Genomic DNA, 16,786 nt, shown 5'->3' on the forward strand with positions numbered 1-16,786 from the left:
AGCTTTGGTCTTTCTCTCTCCAGCGTGGGTGTTGAGGAGCATGCCCAGGGACAGACCGGAGCTGCCTCTCACGGGGTGGGTGCTGATCCTGCTGGAGCAGGGTTGGAGGGGAGGGATGGCTTTGAGGGATCCGGGCAAGTGAGACCTAGGGGCTGGCCCCTTTTCAGCACTGGTGGGAAAATACTGGCTGAAGAACTGGGGCTTTTGCTGGATCGGTGCAGCGACGTGGGCTGCATGTCAGACTTCGAAGGGTGTGACTCCAGGAACATCACCAGGGGAGCAAAACTGGTGAATGCTTTTCAGTCTTGGCCTCAGTCTGCGCTCCCGTTGTTTCTACAGAGGGGATAATATTTTTTTTTCTTATCTCACAGAGATACCGTGAAAGTGAATTAAAAGCTTTTGAGGCAACTGGATAGAGTAGCGATGGATGCTGTGGCTTTGAGCCCCTGAGAAAATTAAATATTGTTCATTCTGTGCATGGCTTGGCTGGTATGAAATACACAGGGCATGGGGCCATGTAGTGACTTACAAGAAGAAATACTGAACAATTGCTTTGTTTTACCAAATCTGATCTGCTGTGTGCATTCAGTGGAAGTGGGCTCTGCAGAGGAGACTTTTTTTTAGTACATGAGAAAGGCAAGTCAAGGTTTTGCAGCTATCTTTAATTCTGCCAGTTTTTCGGAGCTTGGATTTGCAACCTCCATAACATTCTCTTACCACAGCATTTTACTGTAGCAGTTTGAGGAAAAGCTGGCAATGCAGATGATTTCTAAATTTGCATACTGTTTTCTATTATAAACCCCTTTTTTATTGCTTATAACACTGCCAAACTGCAGTTTTTTGGGGCAGGAATTTCCCTCGCTTTGTTGCTGCTAGATACTGTTTTTAAATTAGCTTTATTCTTCGAAGTGGTAGCTCAAAACCCCAGCATATTTACCTTCCTCCTCCTCCTGAAAACCTCGTTACTCTGTACGTTGAGAGGTCCCTTCCGCTCGCGGCTGTTGGTGACCAGACCGTGTCCTGGCTGCCTGCATCCCACGTGCCAGCGGTGCCTGCCGGCCGTCCTTTGCAGGGTTGCTCCAGGCTGTGGTCAGCCTGGACAAAGCTGTGGAAGGAGCCCGTTTATTTGAGCGCAGGCAGGAGAAGAGCCAGGCCAGGGGGAAAGAGGCCGAGCTGAGCAAAAGAGCCTGGCCCTTGGAGAGAAACAGGTATTTGGAGGCAAAGAGAGAATCAGATGCTCGGAAAAGGAGGCTGGGGTTGGAGGGGAAAAAGGGTGGAGGAGGGCGCTGAGGATGCTGCCTGGGCATCTGAAATAGCTGAGCAAGGAGACGTTAAAAACTGGTAATGGGCCTTGGGAAATGAGAGGAGAAGGAGACACTCGACAAGAAGATAAATCCAGTTGGCGGCCGGTCACAAGTGGTGCTCCCTGGGGCTCAGTATTGGGGAACAGTCCTGTTTAATATCTTTATCAACGATCTGGACGAGGGGATCAAGGGCACCCTCAGTCATTTTGCAGATGACACCAAGTTGGGTGGGAGTGTCGATCTGCTGGAGGGTAGGAAGGCCCTACGGAGGGACCTGGCCAGGCTGGAGCGATGGGCCAGGGCCAACTGTGTGAGGGTCAGCAAGGCTCAGTGCCGGGTCCTGCCCTGGGGGCACACCAACCCCAGGCACCGCTGCGGGCGTGGGGAGGAGCGGCTGGGAGCTGCCCGGCGGGAAAGGGCCTGGGGGTGCTGGCCGACAGCCGCTGGACACGAGCCAGCAGGGTGCCCAGGTGGCCAAGAGGGCCAGTGGCATCCTGGCTTGTATCAGGAACAGTGTGGCCAGCAGGAGCAGGGAGGTGATGGTCCCCCTGTGCTGGGCACTGGTGAGGCCGCCCCTCGAATGCTGTGCTCAGCGCTGGGCCCCGCACCCCAAGGCGGCCATGGAGGGGCTGGAGCGTGGCCAGAGCAGGGCAGCGAGGCTGGGGCAGGGGCTGGAGCACAAGGCTGGGGAGGAGCGGCTGGGGGAGCTGGGGGGGCTCAGCCTGGAGAAGAGGAGGCTGAGGGGAGCCCTCATCGCTCTCTGCAACGGCCTGAAAGGAGGCTGGAGCCGGGGGGGTCGGTCTCTGCTCCCCAGGAACAAGCGATGGGACGAGAGGGAACGGCCTCAAGCTGCGCCAGGGCAGGTTTGGGTTGGGTATTGGGAAAAACTTCTTCCCCGAAAGGGCTGTCAGGGCCTGGCCCAGGCTGCCCAGGGCAGGGGCTGAGTCCCCGTCCCTGGGGGGATTTAAAAGCCGGGGAGATGTGGTGCTTAGGGCCATGGTTTAGTGGTGAGCTTGGCAGTGCTGGGTTAACGGTTGGACTTGATGATCTTAGGGGTCTTTTTCCAACCTTAACGATTCTATGATTCTAAGAAAAGCCTGCCTTTCATTCCATTGTGGCAGTGGTGGGGCAGGAGAGCTGAGGACAGAGAAGACTGGGAGGTGGACTTAGTGCAAGGTGGGAAAGAAGCAGCAGAGTGGCAGAGGGGCCCCAGCTGGGAGCCTGGAACCAGCGTGTGTTGGCGGAGAGGCTGGTGGTGAGGGTGGCGGGGCGCCGAAGGCTTGCGGGAAAACGCGGGTGGCAAGGTCATAATACACACGTGCTTGGGGAATTACCTCGCGCTCCCCAGTTCTGGCTCTTTATGGCTTGTGGGGTTGGTTGTTTGTTCGTTTTGGGTTTTTTGGAGTGCTTGAACTTTCAGTGGTCCTCTTACGGAGCGCTGATGTTTTCCTCGTGTGATGGGAACGGCGTGGTACCTGTTCCAACCCTGCTTTCGTACGTGAGTGGCTTGTGCTCCAAGTGCAGAGTAAGCAGGTCAGTGGTGTCCGTACTCGGGAGGAAAGTGGAGAAAATGCTGAGTGTGATTCTTATTACAGCCACAACTCTTTGCTTAACTTTCTTATTTACTACTAAGAAATCTTGGAAAGGCAGCCAAACGCACGCTGCTGTTTTATTTTTATTTGTTTTTTGGGTTAGTAGCCATTGTATGTAGTTCTTGGTGTAAACCTTCGCACCTGATATTTTTTTAAGATATACTAATTAAATTATCTCTTAAGAAATTGTAATATAAAGCATTTATGGGGGCTGAAAAGCATTCAAAATCCACAAGTGCATTGAGAGGAACATGGATATTTGGGCAGAAGTGTCCTCAGTGTGAGGTGGTCTGGACCTTGATGAAATTTTTTTTTCTTCTCTGTTTTATGTTATCTGAAACTGGAGAAGGAGAACCTTGCTCCTATTTTCCTAGCCCTAGCTTTCATATTTTTTTTTTTTATTTCTAATACTTGCTGAAAAACACTCTCTTGGCTGGTCAAAATGATTGTGAATTTTTTTGCAAATGTGAGGTTTGAGGAAGAAAGGGAGAGGGGAGATGCTTCCACCTTGAAACAGAACTGGGTGGAAAAAAAAATCCAAATTGTAAACTTTCATTTTATTAAAAAAATCATTCTGTCCGAAACTATTATTTTTTCCAAATTCAACTCAAGCACTAGATTGAAGAAAAAAAGATCAATTAGCCTGTCTTGGTGGAGTATGTGTATCCCTTTGGTATTCAATATGCACGGATTTTTGCTTATTTTATTTGTTCAAATAAATCTTAATTGAAATATAAGCTAATCTGAGGATTTTTTGCGGAAGGTTAGGTGGAGCCTGGGAGCCCTCGGGCACGTGCGGGAGCAGTTTAAACGGAGCAGCGCCTGAATTGTCACAGCCAGCACCCGGTTCTGGTTGCCACCTGGCTTCACGTACGCCCAGAGAAGGGGCTGAGCTGGCCAGCCCCGTCTGCGGCGGGGAGGGTGGCTGCCACCAAAAGACCACGCAGCAAACCAGTGGTCCCTCTTCAACCATTTGGTCTTAACTCCTCGTCCCACAGGAGCGAAACGTGGTGTTCCCAGCGGGTTCCTCCGCGGGCCGTCGGTCTGCACGCTCCCTCCACCCCCAACGGATAGCTCCCGTAGCGTGACTTGGAAACTTGCGTTCCGAGAAAAACTGGAGTCCTCCCCAGCTGCCTCGTGCTTATCAACAGGTCAGCTTTCCTACGGGCATTTACGGGTACGTTTGCAGAGTAACGGGCTGGGACCGTGCAGGCTGCAAAGTTACAATAGCTGCTGGTGGTTTTTCTCTGGGCAATGAAATACTTCAATTTCTTCTGTTTAAAAAAAAAAAAAAAAAAGGTATTTCTAGGACATGAAGAGTAGGAAGCTTGGTTCTTTGCCACTAGGAATCCTCCGATTTGTAGCAAAGCAACCCAGGACTGGATTAATGGCTAGAGCTTGAGGCCAAAGAACATTTCATGGAATCGTTAAGGTTGGAAAAGACCATTAAGGTCATAGAGTCCAACCGTTAACCCAGCACTGCCAAGCCCACCACTAAACCATGTCCTCGAGCACCACGTCTACCCAGCTTTTACATCCCCCCAGGGATGGGGACTCAGCCCCTGCCCTGGGCAGCCTGGGCCAGGGCCTGGCAGCCCTTTGGGGGAAGAAGTTTTTCCTAATATCCAACCCAGACCTGCCCTGGCGCAGCTTTGCAGCAGGCTGCACCGCCTGTCCCCCCAGTGTGATGCCATGCATACACGGGAGTGGAAGTACCCTCCGTTAGCTGGACTTTAAAAGATTAAAGCGTTTTTTTTTTAGGAAAGAGGAGGAATATTGAATCTGAATGTTAACTATTGTAAAAAAGACGTTTGCCATCGTTGCTGCTAACTTCATAATCGCCTGTTGCGCCGCGGTTATTCAGAGGCCCGAAAGCTGCGCAGCTAGCTAACGCGTCGTGGCAGACCGCAGCAGTTCCCGTACAGGCTATTTCTTTACAAACCGCACAGCGCTGGGAACAGGAGATTTTTCCAATCGCCCATCGGTGACTGCTACGCTTCTGAGGTTTACTCGCTTATATTAAACCAAGAACTGAAGAAGAAAAAAAAATTCTTCTTTATTATTAAGAGCTCGGGGAGGAAGTGCCTTTGTATCTCAGCTGGTGCTGAACAAATAACTATTGTACTCGACACTACAAAAGCCAATTACAGCCACCATGGTGACAGCGACTGCGTGGGGAGAATTAACACTTCAGCTGTTTTCTCCTCTCTTTTTTTCTAATAAAGATCTCTGTTAATTTGTTTTTTCTTTGTAATTTTCTTCCTATAATTAAACTGTTCCTGTTGACTAGCATGAAAATGAATTGTGCTAACCTGAAACAAGGATTCCTGAGCCCTTGAAATTTTAAATCAATTGGCTGCGAATTACTTCAGCAAGAAAAAGAGCTATTGGTTGTGTTTATATTTAAGACAGATGGAAAACTTTATTAATGATTACATAGTAAAATAGCGCTTCACGACTAATTTGAAAAACTGCATTTAAATCATTCCATCTCTTCCATCTCATTGGTTCAAATGAACTGCAGTTAAAATGTAGTGTAAATGTCTTATCTTCGGGAACGATTTAAAATGAAAACGACCCGTTACGGACGCACTGGTTTTCACCTGGCATGCTGCTGCTTAAACAAGGAGATGAGCCGGACTGGTTGTCCGGTTCTCGTCGCCCTGGGTGCTGCGGGAGTTGGCGTGAGGGGTGCTCCTGGGGCAGGTCCCGCTGGGAGGGACAGAGGCCCATTGCAGCAGGGGGTGACGGGCAGCGTGGGGCAGCCTGGCAGGAGTGTGGCGATGCATAAAGAAAGCCCGGCCAGGAGGGAGTTAAAGCAGGGAAGTGACCCGTTGTGATACCGCTGGATCGAAAAGCTGAAGGTGTTTCAGAACTAAGATAGAAAAGTGTTATGTATAAAATTACATTTCATTAAGATAGGTAGGTTAACACGTGGACAAAACTTACAAGAGTGTTTTTTTTAATTAAAAGAAACTTCTTCATGTACTAGAAAAGACAGTCAAGCGATAAGGACTTTCTTCTCTTTGTGTTCTTTTATAGGCACTTGGACAGTTACCCCGCGGTTCAGTGCTGAGATAGCGCTTTGGGAGCATGGCCGGAGCAGAACTCCCGATCCTGCAATGCAACGCAGCTTATAATGGTAAGCGTGAGGTTTTAAATAGCCACCAACTTACAGATCTGCGTTGAGAGTTGATACAGAGGCCCTGCCACTTGGCTGTTGTTGACCAAACTTACTGTTGCAGGCAAGAGCCTAAATATGTTGGTGGGTGCCTGAAGCATCCTTTTGCAAGGTGTTTTTGGTGGTAGTGAGGTGGTGTTCAAAAGTTTTCTGCAAGATAAAAATTAATTTGCTTTTAGTGTTCAGAGGCCATATTTAAAATAGCATTATAAACACGTTATCTGAGGAAAATGAAAATTTCAGTTTTGTTCTTTGTGTTAATGCATCTGTCTAATGTTCAATAAACTGATAAATATCAGCACTGCCTGTTAACACTGCTTTGTTGTCTTTTTGTGTAATCTTGATGAAAATTTGTTACATTGCATGCAAGGGGTATAAATGTTATGCGTGTTTCTAAAGGAAGGCAAGTTATGTAGACTGTCTGCGACATACGCAAGTCAAAATGGTTGGTATTCATAGAAGGATGGGAGAAAACAGAAAGTACCTGCGTATATGGAAAGAAACAGATACTTTAAACATCTCCACGCTGCACTTTCCTATACATTTTTCAGTTCGAACTGTGTGTACTTGTTAGCTCATTCAGACGTTTTTCTCTTTGCGTGCAGTGGGATGCTCGTCTTCGCTTCCATGTTGGATTTTAACTGTGGGAGTTTGACACGGCTCAGCAACTGCTGTCTTTCCTCAGCGTTTGAGCTAGAAACCCAGTAAAGCAATGAGGAGATTTGTTTACTGCAAGGTGGTTCTGGCCACTTCTCTCATGTGGGTGCTTGTGGACGTCTTTTTACTTCTGTACTTCAGTGAATGTAATAAATGTGATGACAAGAAAGAGAGGTCCCTGCTGCCTGCTCTGAGGGGTAAGTGCCCAGTCTGAGCTGTCTTTGAAGGTCATAGATTTTTTGGGAAGTATTTGGCCTCATATGTTTCTCTGTACTTTCTAGATTATTTTTCCAATTCAAACAGACAAAATACCTGGATCTGAAGTACTTGGTTTCTGCAGTGCTTTAGTGGTTTCTGAATCAGTTTCAGTTATCTTCGTGTTTGACCTTTGCCGTAACGAAGCCTGAGTCTTACATGTTTTCTTCAGCAAAACTAATATAAAATGTCTGCGATATGTGGAAGAGAAAACCGAAGTAAACCTGATAAAAGAGGTTCTTAATATAAGTCATTTGACCTACAAGGGAATTGATGCTCTATGATTCTCTTTTTATTTGTGAAAGATACTTACTTGTAAGCTTGCTTTTAAACTCTTAACTCTGGCTGAAACAATCGTTTTAAAAGATAGATTCTCTCTACCATATGAAAATATTAGGAGCAAGTCTCAAATGCAGATGGAGCAGAGATTCTCGTCTCACTCCAAATATTTTTAGTAATGTAATTCACTAAAGGGGAGTTCATGAAAACTGAACCTTGACAGAAGCTGCAAGCTTTCGAGTTCGTTATTTCCAGAGCAGTCATTCATAGGACAGACCGTGTGCTTCTGTGCATCCAAAAGATACCAGGAGTGATTTAGTGCTGGCAATGAACTTGAAAGTAACCTGTAGAAACGGTAACGTTGACTCCCGCACGAAGCTGCCTCTGTAAATCTCTGGGAAATTCGCAAGGAGAGGGAGCAGACATTTATGAAATACAGGTGTTTGTTTTTCCTTGTAAAATAACATCCTGTTCTTCAGGAGTTCAGGTTCAGCATAGGGAAGAAGGTAGATACTTTGAATCCCTCATAGGATTGAAACAAGCTTAATTAGAACTAGTGCAGCTGCTTTTGTAACATGTTTACTGTTGACAGTAGACAAAAATTGTGTCTGCGGCTGTTCCTCTCATCGTAAATATATATGTACGTTAAACCACTGATCCTCAGTTTTGTCCACAGGGTAAATAATTGTCGTCCTTTTAAAAGCAGGCGGGGGTTATGGTTCCGTAGAGTGGATAACTTTGCAATAACTCGAAATAAAAATACTATTTGGTGATGGGTTTGTCACATGGCAGTCCTTACTCAAAATGTGTTTGAAGACCTCACTTTGACCTTCCGATAATATAAATAGCTACATTATATTAAAAAAAAAAAGAAGAGTTATTTTTCCAAATGAAAAGGGTATTGTTTGTCATAGGTGGTTTTTTTTTTTCCTGTGTAATTGAATTACTGTATTTTTAAACACATATTAGGTGAGAAGTTGCGTATCGTGAATAAAACAACCCATTTTACCTGTACTGTCAGCGGCAGAAAAGTGATCATAGATTGTTTTTGAAGTATGCATTTGAATTTTTTCAAAATTGATTACATTTTGTGAAATGTCCTTCATGGGTTGCGTTTTTTGCTATGTAATTGGATAATCTGTAAAGAAAAATATTTAATATTACAATGATAGATTTTATTTGAACATTAACAACTTTTAAGTCAATCGAGGCTAAAAAAAAAAACAAAACCCAAACATAAACGCATGTCCCTGCTACCACCCCTCAAATTCAAATGAAAATGTCTGGAACTTGCAGATATGAATTCACCTTTTTGACACTTCTTTTTTTGTCAGCACAATACTATGCAATACCGGACTTTTATTTTTAAGTATTCTGTTGCATTTGACTTCTTGAAATGACTTTTTTGTTTTACATTCAACTTACTGAATTCTGTTCTGAAGCGAGGAGGTTTCTGCACAGAAATGCTAAAAGCAGCACTGCTTCTTCTTGCTCTCGGTTTTCAGAAACAAGTTACACTGAATATATAACACCATTTCTACTTTAAAGCCTGGTAAAAGAAATACCGAGTCTGTTACTCTGCTATGCATATTCTATGTGATTCCAGAAGAATATTTGATTATAATGCTTTCTACAAAATCATGAAAGTGTATGTAGTGTTTGGGGACACTGGCACAGTTTTATTGGAAATGGATTGCATGTCTCTCTTGTGAGATTATTGAAATTCTAGAAGGCACCTGCCACAAAGGAACGTAACGGGGAAAAAGCAGACTTAATCTACTTTATCCTTAAGTTTTTGATCGGTTGTTTAAAAGGGGGGTCGGGGAAGCCAATACTGTAAGTTTAAAAACATGTCCTTCGCTGATACCTCTGCTCTGCTTGGTGACATATGGAGCTAAATTACAGCAATTCCAGTAAATGAGCATCGCTGAGCAGTCTCATTTAAAAAATTTTGGGTTTAGGAAAGCATTGTTTAGTAGATGAGGGCTGTTAATTCACTAAACAAAGACTGGTATAAATAATTGCAACAAGCCCACTTTTTGTCGTTGGCGGTTGTAATTGGGGGCTTGGTGACTTAGGGTGTAGTTGGTGGGGTTTTGTGTTAGCGTATCCACAGACTTGAAACACTGCACAGACTGTTCCAAGTAAGTGTGTGTCCGCCGGAATGAAACTTATGCTCCAGTCCACTAAATGCAAAGTTAATTTGCCTGACTTTTGTTTTTTTCCAATGTTCTAACTATTTCTTGCTATAGTAGATAGTCATATGTATTGCCGTGTCAATATGCACATTTGAAAACTTAAGAAATCCAGAGTAATTTTTTGCTTTGTTACAGAGATTTAGCAAAATGTCTTCATTTATTTCTGCTGAAACCAAGTGTGTTCTGGTGGAGTAATTAGAAATGTTTTTTAAACTTCTGTGGCTTCCAGTCCAGCAGACTACCAAAACCTCTTTACAGTGAGTGCCACGAGCTTTTACGATGGAAATGAAGTGTAGCGCTGCTTTTTTGCTGTAAAGTACCTGCGTGGGTACCATCACCTTTGTCTTCTTAATAGTGTATTTGTCAATCTCTGAATACCTCTAATTAAGAATGCAGATTATCTGTAAACATAAAAAGCAACATAATTACAGTATTTCCGCAAGGACAGTAAAAAAGACACGACAAGAATCAATATACTAATAGAAATTTAAATGGGACATGGTAATCCAGTATTTGAAGTCACTTAATCCATCACCCTTGCCATTAATTAGCGAGGAAAGATTCTGCTTATGTGGAATGGTGTGTTTAGAGGTGAAAGGGGTAAACTCGCCATGCCTTTTCAGTCGTAATTATTGCACTCGAAATGGTTCACAATTCAACATCTGCTGGGAAGTTGTCTTTGTAAGCAGTGACAGTCCACCGACTGGAACAGAGCTGTCAGAAATCCCCCTCTGATGTCTCGCTGTACGTCTTTAAGTGTACAAGTGACAAGTGTAAAAGCTGAGTGTTATAAAAATGAGCTGTCACTGCGCTGGGTTAGTGGTATTGCTTAACAACTTGCAAGTGTTATCCTAATCAACCCCGAGCTGGCTTTCAGTCAAGTCGTCCTTACTTGCATCTATTTTTGTGCTGCTATTGAAAGAAACAACACTTATTTCTTAAACTTATTTCCTACTTTGGAAGAAATTTAATACTGGACAGCCTCTCAGCGGTCTGTTTCCCAGTGGCGTATGCAGACCTACCAGTAGGTCAGCAGTTCTGCTTCCCCTTCGCGGAGGGTCCGCATCCCGAGGGCTGAGTTGTGCCACTGCTGCTCTCTCCTGACGTTCCAGCGTAGGTGTTCGAACATACCTCGGGGTGCCCAACGCCGTGTTGTTTGGGCGACGTTGTCTGATAAATCTTGAGGAGGTGACAGAGGGGTAAGTTCCCAGGACGTGCATCAAACAGACTATTGGGAAGCTCTTTCGAGAGCAATCAATAACATAAAAACAGGGTTGCGGTCCCTTCCCATTCCCAGAGGCTCCTTGCGTCTTGCAGGAAGCTGCACGAAACCAGAGACATTTCCCTAGAAACTCAGGTTTTGCCTTGAATTTCAAGAGGTTTAGAGTAGGTCTGATCATGCCTAAATAGTTTCAGAAGAGCTATAAGAGAGGTATAGGTTTTATGGAGAGCATCACATTAAGTAGAAGCTGGGTCTGGCTTCTCCCCAAACGGAAATAAAATGCATATTGTGTAGTGGAGAAGGGGACAGGGCAGCGCTTAGCAGTGCTCCTGATGGGAGAGGGCAGTCTGGGGAGAAGTCCTCCTCTCTTTTTCCTTCGTGTCTGTGTGGCCCGTCCCGCAAAAGTGGGAGCCAAAGGTGACTTAGGGCTCTAAACCACCCAGAGCCACGGTGCACCAGTCAGCAGTTTGCTTAGACAGGGCTGAAGGGAAGAAACAAGTTGCCAAGTCCAAAAAAAGCCAGACATCCATAACGTTTACGCCGTAGGGTGTGCGCACGAGGACTTCAGCAACGTGGCAGTGAGTAAACTGACGGGAGGCACAGCGTAGCCATCGCTTGGTTTCTGAAGTTTGTGCGTATTGATGATGTACTGCATTGCCTCTTGAAGGACCCTCTCTGCACCCTGAGCCGGTCGGGGATTCAGCATCACACCGGAGAAAACAGCGCTTGGTTTGTCAGATCTTCTGACTCGTCTCGGGCTCTTCTGCTCCGTGTTGGTGCGGTATGCATTTCTTGTTTGGCTTCCAGCTAAGCATTGTACAACTCGGTCACATTCAGTGCTAGTATTCATGACAGCTCTGTTTCAAATCTTCTTCAAGGCCAGGCCTGTTTCTTTCCGAGAAGCTGGTTCTCCAGGCCTGTGTGCGGAGGAACGTATCTAGTCTTCTTTAGAGCGTGTGCGAGCGAATGGGCGAAATGACAGATAAACGGACAGGGAAGGGACTGCAAGGGCAATCTTTCTCATGCTATGAACTGATCACCTTCAAGCTAATATTTGTAGCACGTGGCTCTGCTGAAACGTGCAATGCTCCCAGCTGGCAGGGCAGGATGCTTTCAGGTCTGCTTGAGGAAACACTTTTATTTTTATTAAAAGCAGAAGACTTTTTTTTTATGCACAAACTAGAGGTCGGTTTACTCAGCACAATGAGCTTACAACGAAGGAGATATTTAAACCATACTGGAACGCTATTAAATTCCAAGCTGCGAGATTAAAAGGGAACTTGTGAAGATGGTTTGGTGTGTATAAGCTGAAGCCGCGGTCCTTTTACTTAAAAAATGACTTGAGCTTTCTCTTTACTGCTTCCGTTGTCTTCCAGCAATCTTGTGAGTGTAAATACATTCTTAACAACTCTGGAAGTCTTGTTCTCCGAACACACAAATGAAGTGCTTTTGAACAAAAATTCAGTGCGTAATCCTAAAAAGCCGAGAGAAGGGTTTTACATCTTGAAACAAATCTACAAATGGTGTATATTACTGAAGCTGTAGATATTTGCCTACATACATACATAAATTTGCCTACATACATAAAGCCAGCTGCTACCAAGGATGTCGTAACGTGGCTAGTAAGGTGGCCAGCACCTTGCAAGGCCAGCACTTTTTGGAAAACCGAGCGGGTGTCTGCAGGGGACGGGTGCGAATCTCTCAGCAGAGCTGTCTGCCCCCGAAAACCCCACTTCTCCTCCGCGTGCCGCTGCCCTGCGGCTGTGGGTTGCCGTCCGATAAACGGCACCTGCCGCGTCTTGCTGCCGTATTAAAAAAGCCACGGACCGCTTCTAAGCCAAGGCAATTTGACAGCCTGGCATCTTATCAATTAAGCTTTATTTTAATTTTCCGCTAGCTGGGGTAATTCTGCACGCGCACAAGACCTCTGCTTCACGGTTACTGCGGCCGCCTCCTTACTGCAGCTCCTGCCTACGGCGCGAGCTGAGACCGTCATCCCTTTGGGTTAGGTGCTGTGAGATGACTCCTTACGTTGAGAGGAGGAGGAACGTAACTCGGACAAATGGAAAGACCTCATCTCTTTGGCTAGATGCGTGGCCTTCTATCCATGGTCTCAAATCCTCTTAGAGACTCGCATCATCCCCCAAGTTTCTGTCCTGCCAGGAGGCTGTTTGGTTTATTGTGCCTGGTGAGCGAGCAGCTTAATTTGTCTCTAGGCATCTTGTCGGGAAGAGCACGTCCTGGGGTCAGAGAGTTTGTGCATTTGTTTTAGTGTTTTTCCTTCATTCATGGTTAACAAATTTGAAATGGAAAAGGACTTTACTGCAGGGAAAAAAACTCCAATCTTTAATTTCAAATTCAAATATGTTAGTTTAAATTTAGTGTTTTCTGTTTGGGAAGCTGTCTTTGGAGACAGTTGTCGGCAGTTTTCTGTCCAGATTAAGACTAAAATATGTCGTGAGCTTGAGGGAAGTAAAATATTGCTCTCTAAATAATAAAATGGGGAGCATGTGCCATGATTGAAACAGTAATTGTAAAGAAAGTGTGATGAATTAAAATGAGTGTATATGAGTAATGAGATGAAATTGTAATTTTGAGTGCTTGTCTTTGCAACGTGAATAATGCTTTTAATGCAGCTTTGTAATGTCAATGTGTGTTTTAGATTTTCATGATGTGGTGACAAATCTTTAATTTATTTTTGTGCCCAATGCTTTCACGCAGATTTTTGTTTCTGTGTTATTAACTGTGTTCCCAAGTGCTACAGAAAGGGTTTGTCATGAAATCAGTAGAAATTATTAAAATGCTATTTTGAAGAAAACTCCGTGTAAGAGGAAGGTTTGTTTATTCAAATCCTATAATGTATTTATGTATTTCTTTTAAAGAGAAAAGGTCTGTGTTATGATCATATAAAGCAAGTGAATGAAACATTTGGATGCTGTAATAAAAGTTTGGGGTTATGGCCAAGTTTAGAAAACAAGGCATTCATTTTGGTAGTTTCCATAGTAACCTGTTTATCTGTCAGATTACTGTATGCATTGGACTGCCTGCAATAACAATGGTAGCAAATATTTTTAATAGCATACCATAAAGATTTAATAGATGGATGGATGAGTGTGTACATTGCACTGAAATCTTGTCACAAATTTGTTGACAAATAAAATTTAAAGTGCTGATTTGGATATTGTGACAACACATTAATTTTATTTCTAGATCTTCACGACACAGTTCAAGAAAAAAGCGTTTCTGAAGCTTGAGGGAAAATTAGCATAGCAGACGTCTTTTTCTGATTGCAAACTTAAAAAAAAAAAGAATAAATGGAGGCTGTCTTACTGAGAGATGTGGTGCTCACTGGTTTGAACGTACAAGCTCCAGCCAGAAAATGTCATGTTTTCTAGCACACTGGACTCCCACCCAAGGATGAATTGACAGGTATTTCTTACTGCAGCGATATTGTGCCATAACTTCCCGTTAACTTTTACTGTGAGATATTTTAGATACGAGGCATTAGAAGAATGACTGCCAAGCTGTTTTGGCAGAATGAAGGACTCGTCTATTGTGGAATGGGTCTCGGTAAATAAGTATCTTTGAAACTATGGTTTGTGTCCTGGAAATGGTGTTGGTGTTATACTGCTTTTTGTGCCGAACGGTGCATACATAGTCTGTCGCTATGGCTGTGGGGATTGCATGAAGCAAGATACTAAATAATCTTTCCCCTCCTTTGAAGAAGAAGGGGGACGCCCTACACCCCCAAACCCCAGCAAGTATCTCTCAGTAATTTCTGATCTCCTGAAAAACAACCGGCCAGCCACGTGGTCTGGAATTCCTCGTTTTTCCACAGTTCCACCAGCAGAAGCTTCTGACTGCTCCCCAGGTCCCTTGGCTACGGCATGAGATAGGTGAGTCCCAAGCTTGCTCCCTGCCACGTAGATGGTTGTGGTTGCAATGCTGGAGGCTGGTTATGCTGGAAAGGCAAGGAGTATTAGAAGAAAGAGGAACATGTATTTCTCGGTGCTAGCTCCTGCTTCTGGCACTGAGAAATATACGGGCTCATCCTCAAGGGATCCAGTTTAAAAAACAAAACCACAAAACCCAGAAAACAAACGCCACCACCACCCTCCTGCCAACCAAAACCTGGGGTGGTTGATTAAATTGTTGTATGTGATCATCCTGACGTACAGAAAACGTCGGTGGCTGTTACACACAGTACTTTGCCATGAAAGCAGAGTAGGAAGGGAATGATGCTCTCCCAAGTCTGTGAGCTCCCACGGAAGTCTGATTGCACAAAGTATCGTTTTCACATTTTTGTCTTGCTTTCCTAATTATTTTTGTACAGATGGAGTTTATCTCAAGGTTTATTGTTGAAAGTATTTAACCTAAAAAGTATTTAGTGAAAAAAAAAAAAATCTGAATAATGGTGTAAGAGTGAACTTGTATGGCATAGATATACGGAATGTGTATATATATGTATCATACACTATGCACAGTATCGCATATATATACTTACAATGTACACATGCTTAAGTTATAGAAGTTGCTCAAACCAAGAGTCTAGTCTGCCCGCTCACCCATCCTTCCCTCTCTCCCGCCCAATGAGAGGTGCTGTACGACCAGAAAGGTTTATGATTTTTTTTTTTTCCATTGCTTTTATACTGCTTAAGAATTTAGTGTAACAACTTTACTAACAATTTGGCAAGGGAAAAAAATGTCACTGCTTATGTATGTGGTGTTTTGAAATATCGTTAGTAGTTGTGTGGTTAAAATGAAGTAAAATCTAGGATACCTTTCCAAATAATAGGAAAATCTGTCAATCAAAGGTTCGTAGGAATGAACAACGTTACCTTTATTATAATTCGCTGGCATTCATAATACCTTCCTTCAGCATTTATCTGTCTGAACAAGTGTTGTGTTAGAAACCAACGTGGAGGTCGTAGAGATGCTATTGAGGAAAACGTTTTGACTTATTTACAAGCGTGAAGCACGCTGTGCTTGTTCTAATAAGTAGATACAATTAAAAAATTCAGGTTTGCGGTATGAAAATGTATTTCAGCATTGTATATCACACGGTCCTGCTGTAGTAGCTTTACCGTGTCCAGTCTTCTGAGCTGAGTTGCGGTTTGAGTTTTGGTGTACAAATATCCAGGGGAATTGTTCGCTGGATATTGAAAGCCCCACTCTTAGCTTGTTGACAGTAAACACAGAAATATTGGAAGATGTCAGAAGTACTTCCCATCTGTAGTAGCTGACAGAAAAATGACATGGGAGTGACATGATTGAGATTATGTTCTCCCTTGCCTGCCAAAAGTTGGGTAACTCTGGTGTAGTATGTGGTAGGACTGCATTTTAAAGCTATCTAGAAAGTTGCAGTTGTCAGTCCCTGGGTTATTTGTTGAAATGTGAATTTTTTTTTTTCCTGATACATTAAGAGTTTTATAATGATTCTTTTTAGCTTTTTGGTTGATGTTTTGGAAGTAAACTGATGGTGTGAAAAGCTTGCATGGGTCTATCCTGTATCCTAAAGGTATGAACAAAATTTTGTTAATTTTACATAACACTTCAGATCCTAAGTGGGAAGGGTACAGCTGTTGGGTTTTTTGGCTTGTTTATTTTTGCTTTTTCTCTTGAATATTCCACACTGTTTTGCAGTGTAAAAACTGTGTCACATTGACAGTGTTATCCCTGGTATCCAAGTACTTTCCAGCTGTCCTCATAAAGCCTATTTAAGAGTGCCCTGGGTGTAAGAGAAGTGCCCTAGCTCATCTGAACTTCATTAGCAGGTATAGCTGATCAGATTGTACTGTTTGTTGTTCCTTTTAAATTTATTTCACTGTTCTTCCATGCTTTCAGTTAAGCTTTTTATGTTTTTATTTCATTGCTTTGTCTGGGCACCAGGCACGTTTGTCAAGGCGGAGCTCATGAATGGAGTGTAGGCATAGACATGTCTTGCTGGTTGGGGCTGCATATATTTAACAAATGTATGTATTTTTCCAGTGACAGCTTAAATTTTTATGTTTAATAGCACAAGAGAAAAATAGTTTTCATGTAAATGATGACAGTTTGCTTTCCCTGATAGATTGATAAACGTTAGTGGTTTTAATGAT

General features: G+C 43.7%; 1 protein-coding gene across 3 annotated transcripts in view; it reads left to right on the forward strand.

The window, feature by feature from the left end:
* Positions 1 to 6,789: 6,789 nt before the first annotated feature.
* GALNT13 (polypeptide N-acetylgalactosaminyltransferase 13) overlaps positions 6,790 to 16,786 on the forward strand; it is a gene marked incomplete at both ends in the record, with an annotated part of 136,919 nt that continues 126,922 nt past the window's right edge. For all 3 annotated transcript variants that reach the window (XM_082312573.1, XM_082312571.1, XM_082312572.1), the window contains one exon: positions 6,790 to 6,931. In XM_082312573.1, coding sequence (XP_082168699.1) covers positions 6,790 to 6,931 — 142 coding nt within the window. The remainder of the gene's footprint in view (positions 6,932 to 16,786) is intronic.

The sequence above is a fragment of the Platalea leucorodia genome, assembly GCF_965183815.1.
Source record: "Platalea leucorodia genome assembly, chromosome: 5".
NCBI lineage: Eukaryota > Metazoa > Chordata > Aves > Pelecaniformes > Threskiornithidae > Platalea > Platalea leucorodia.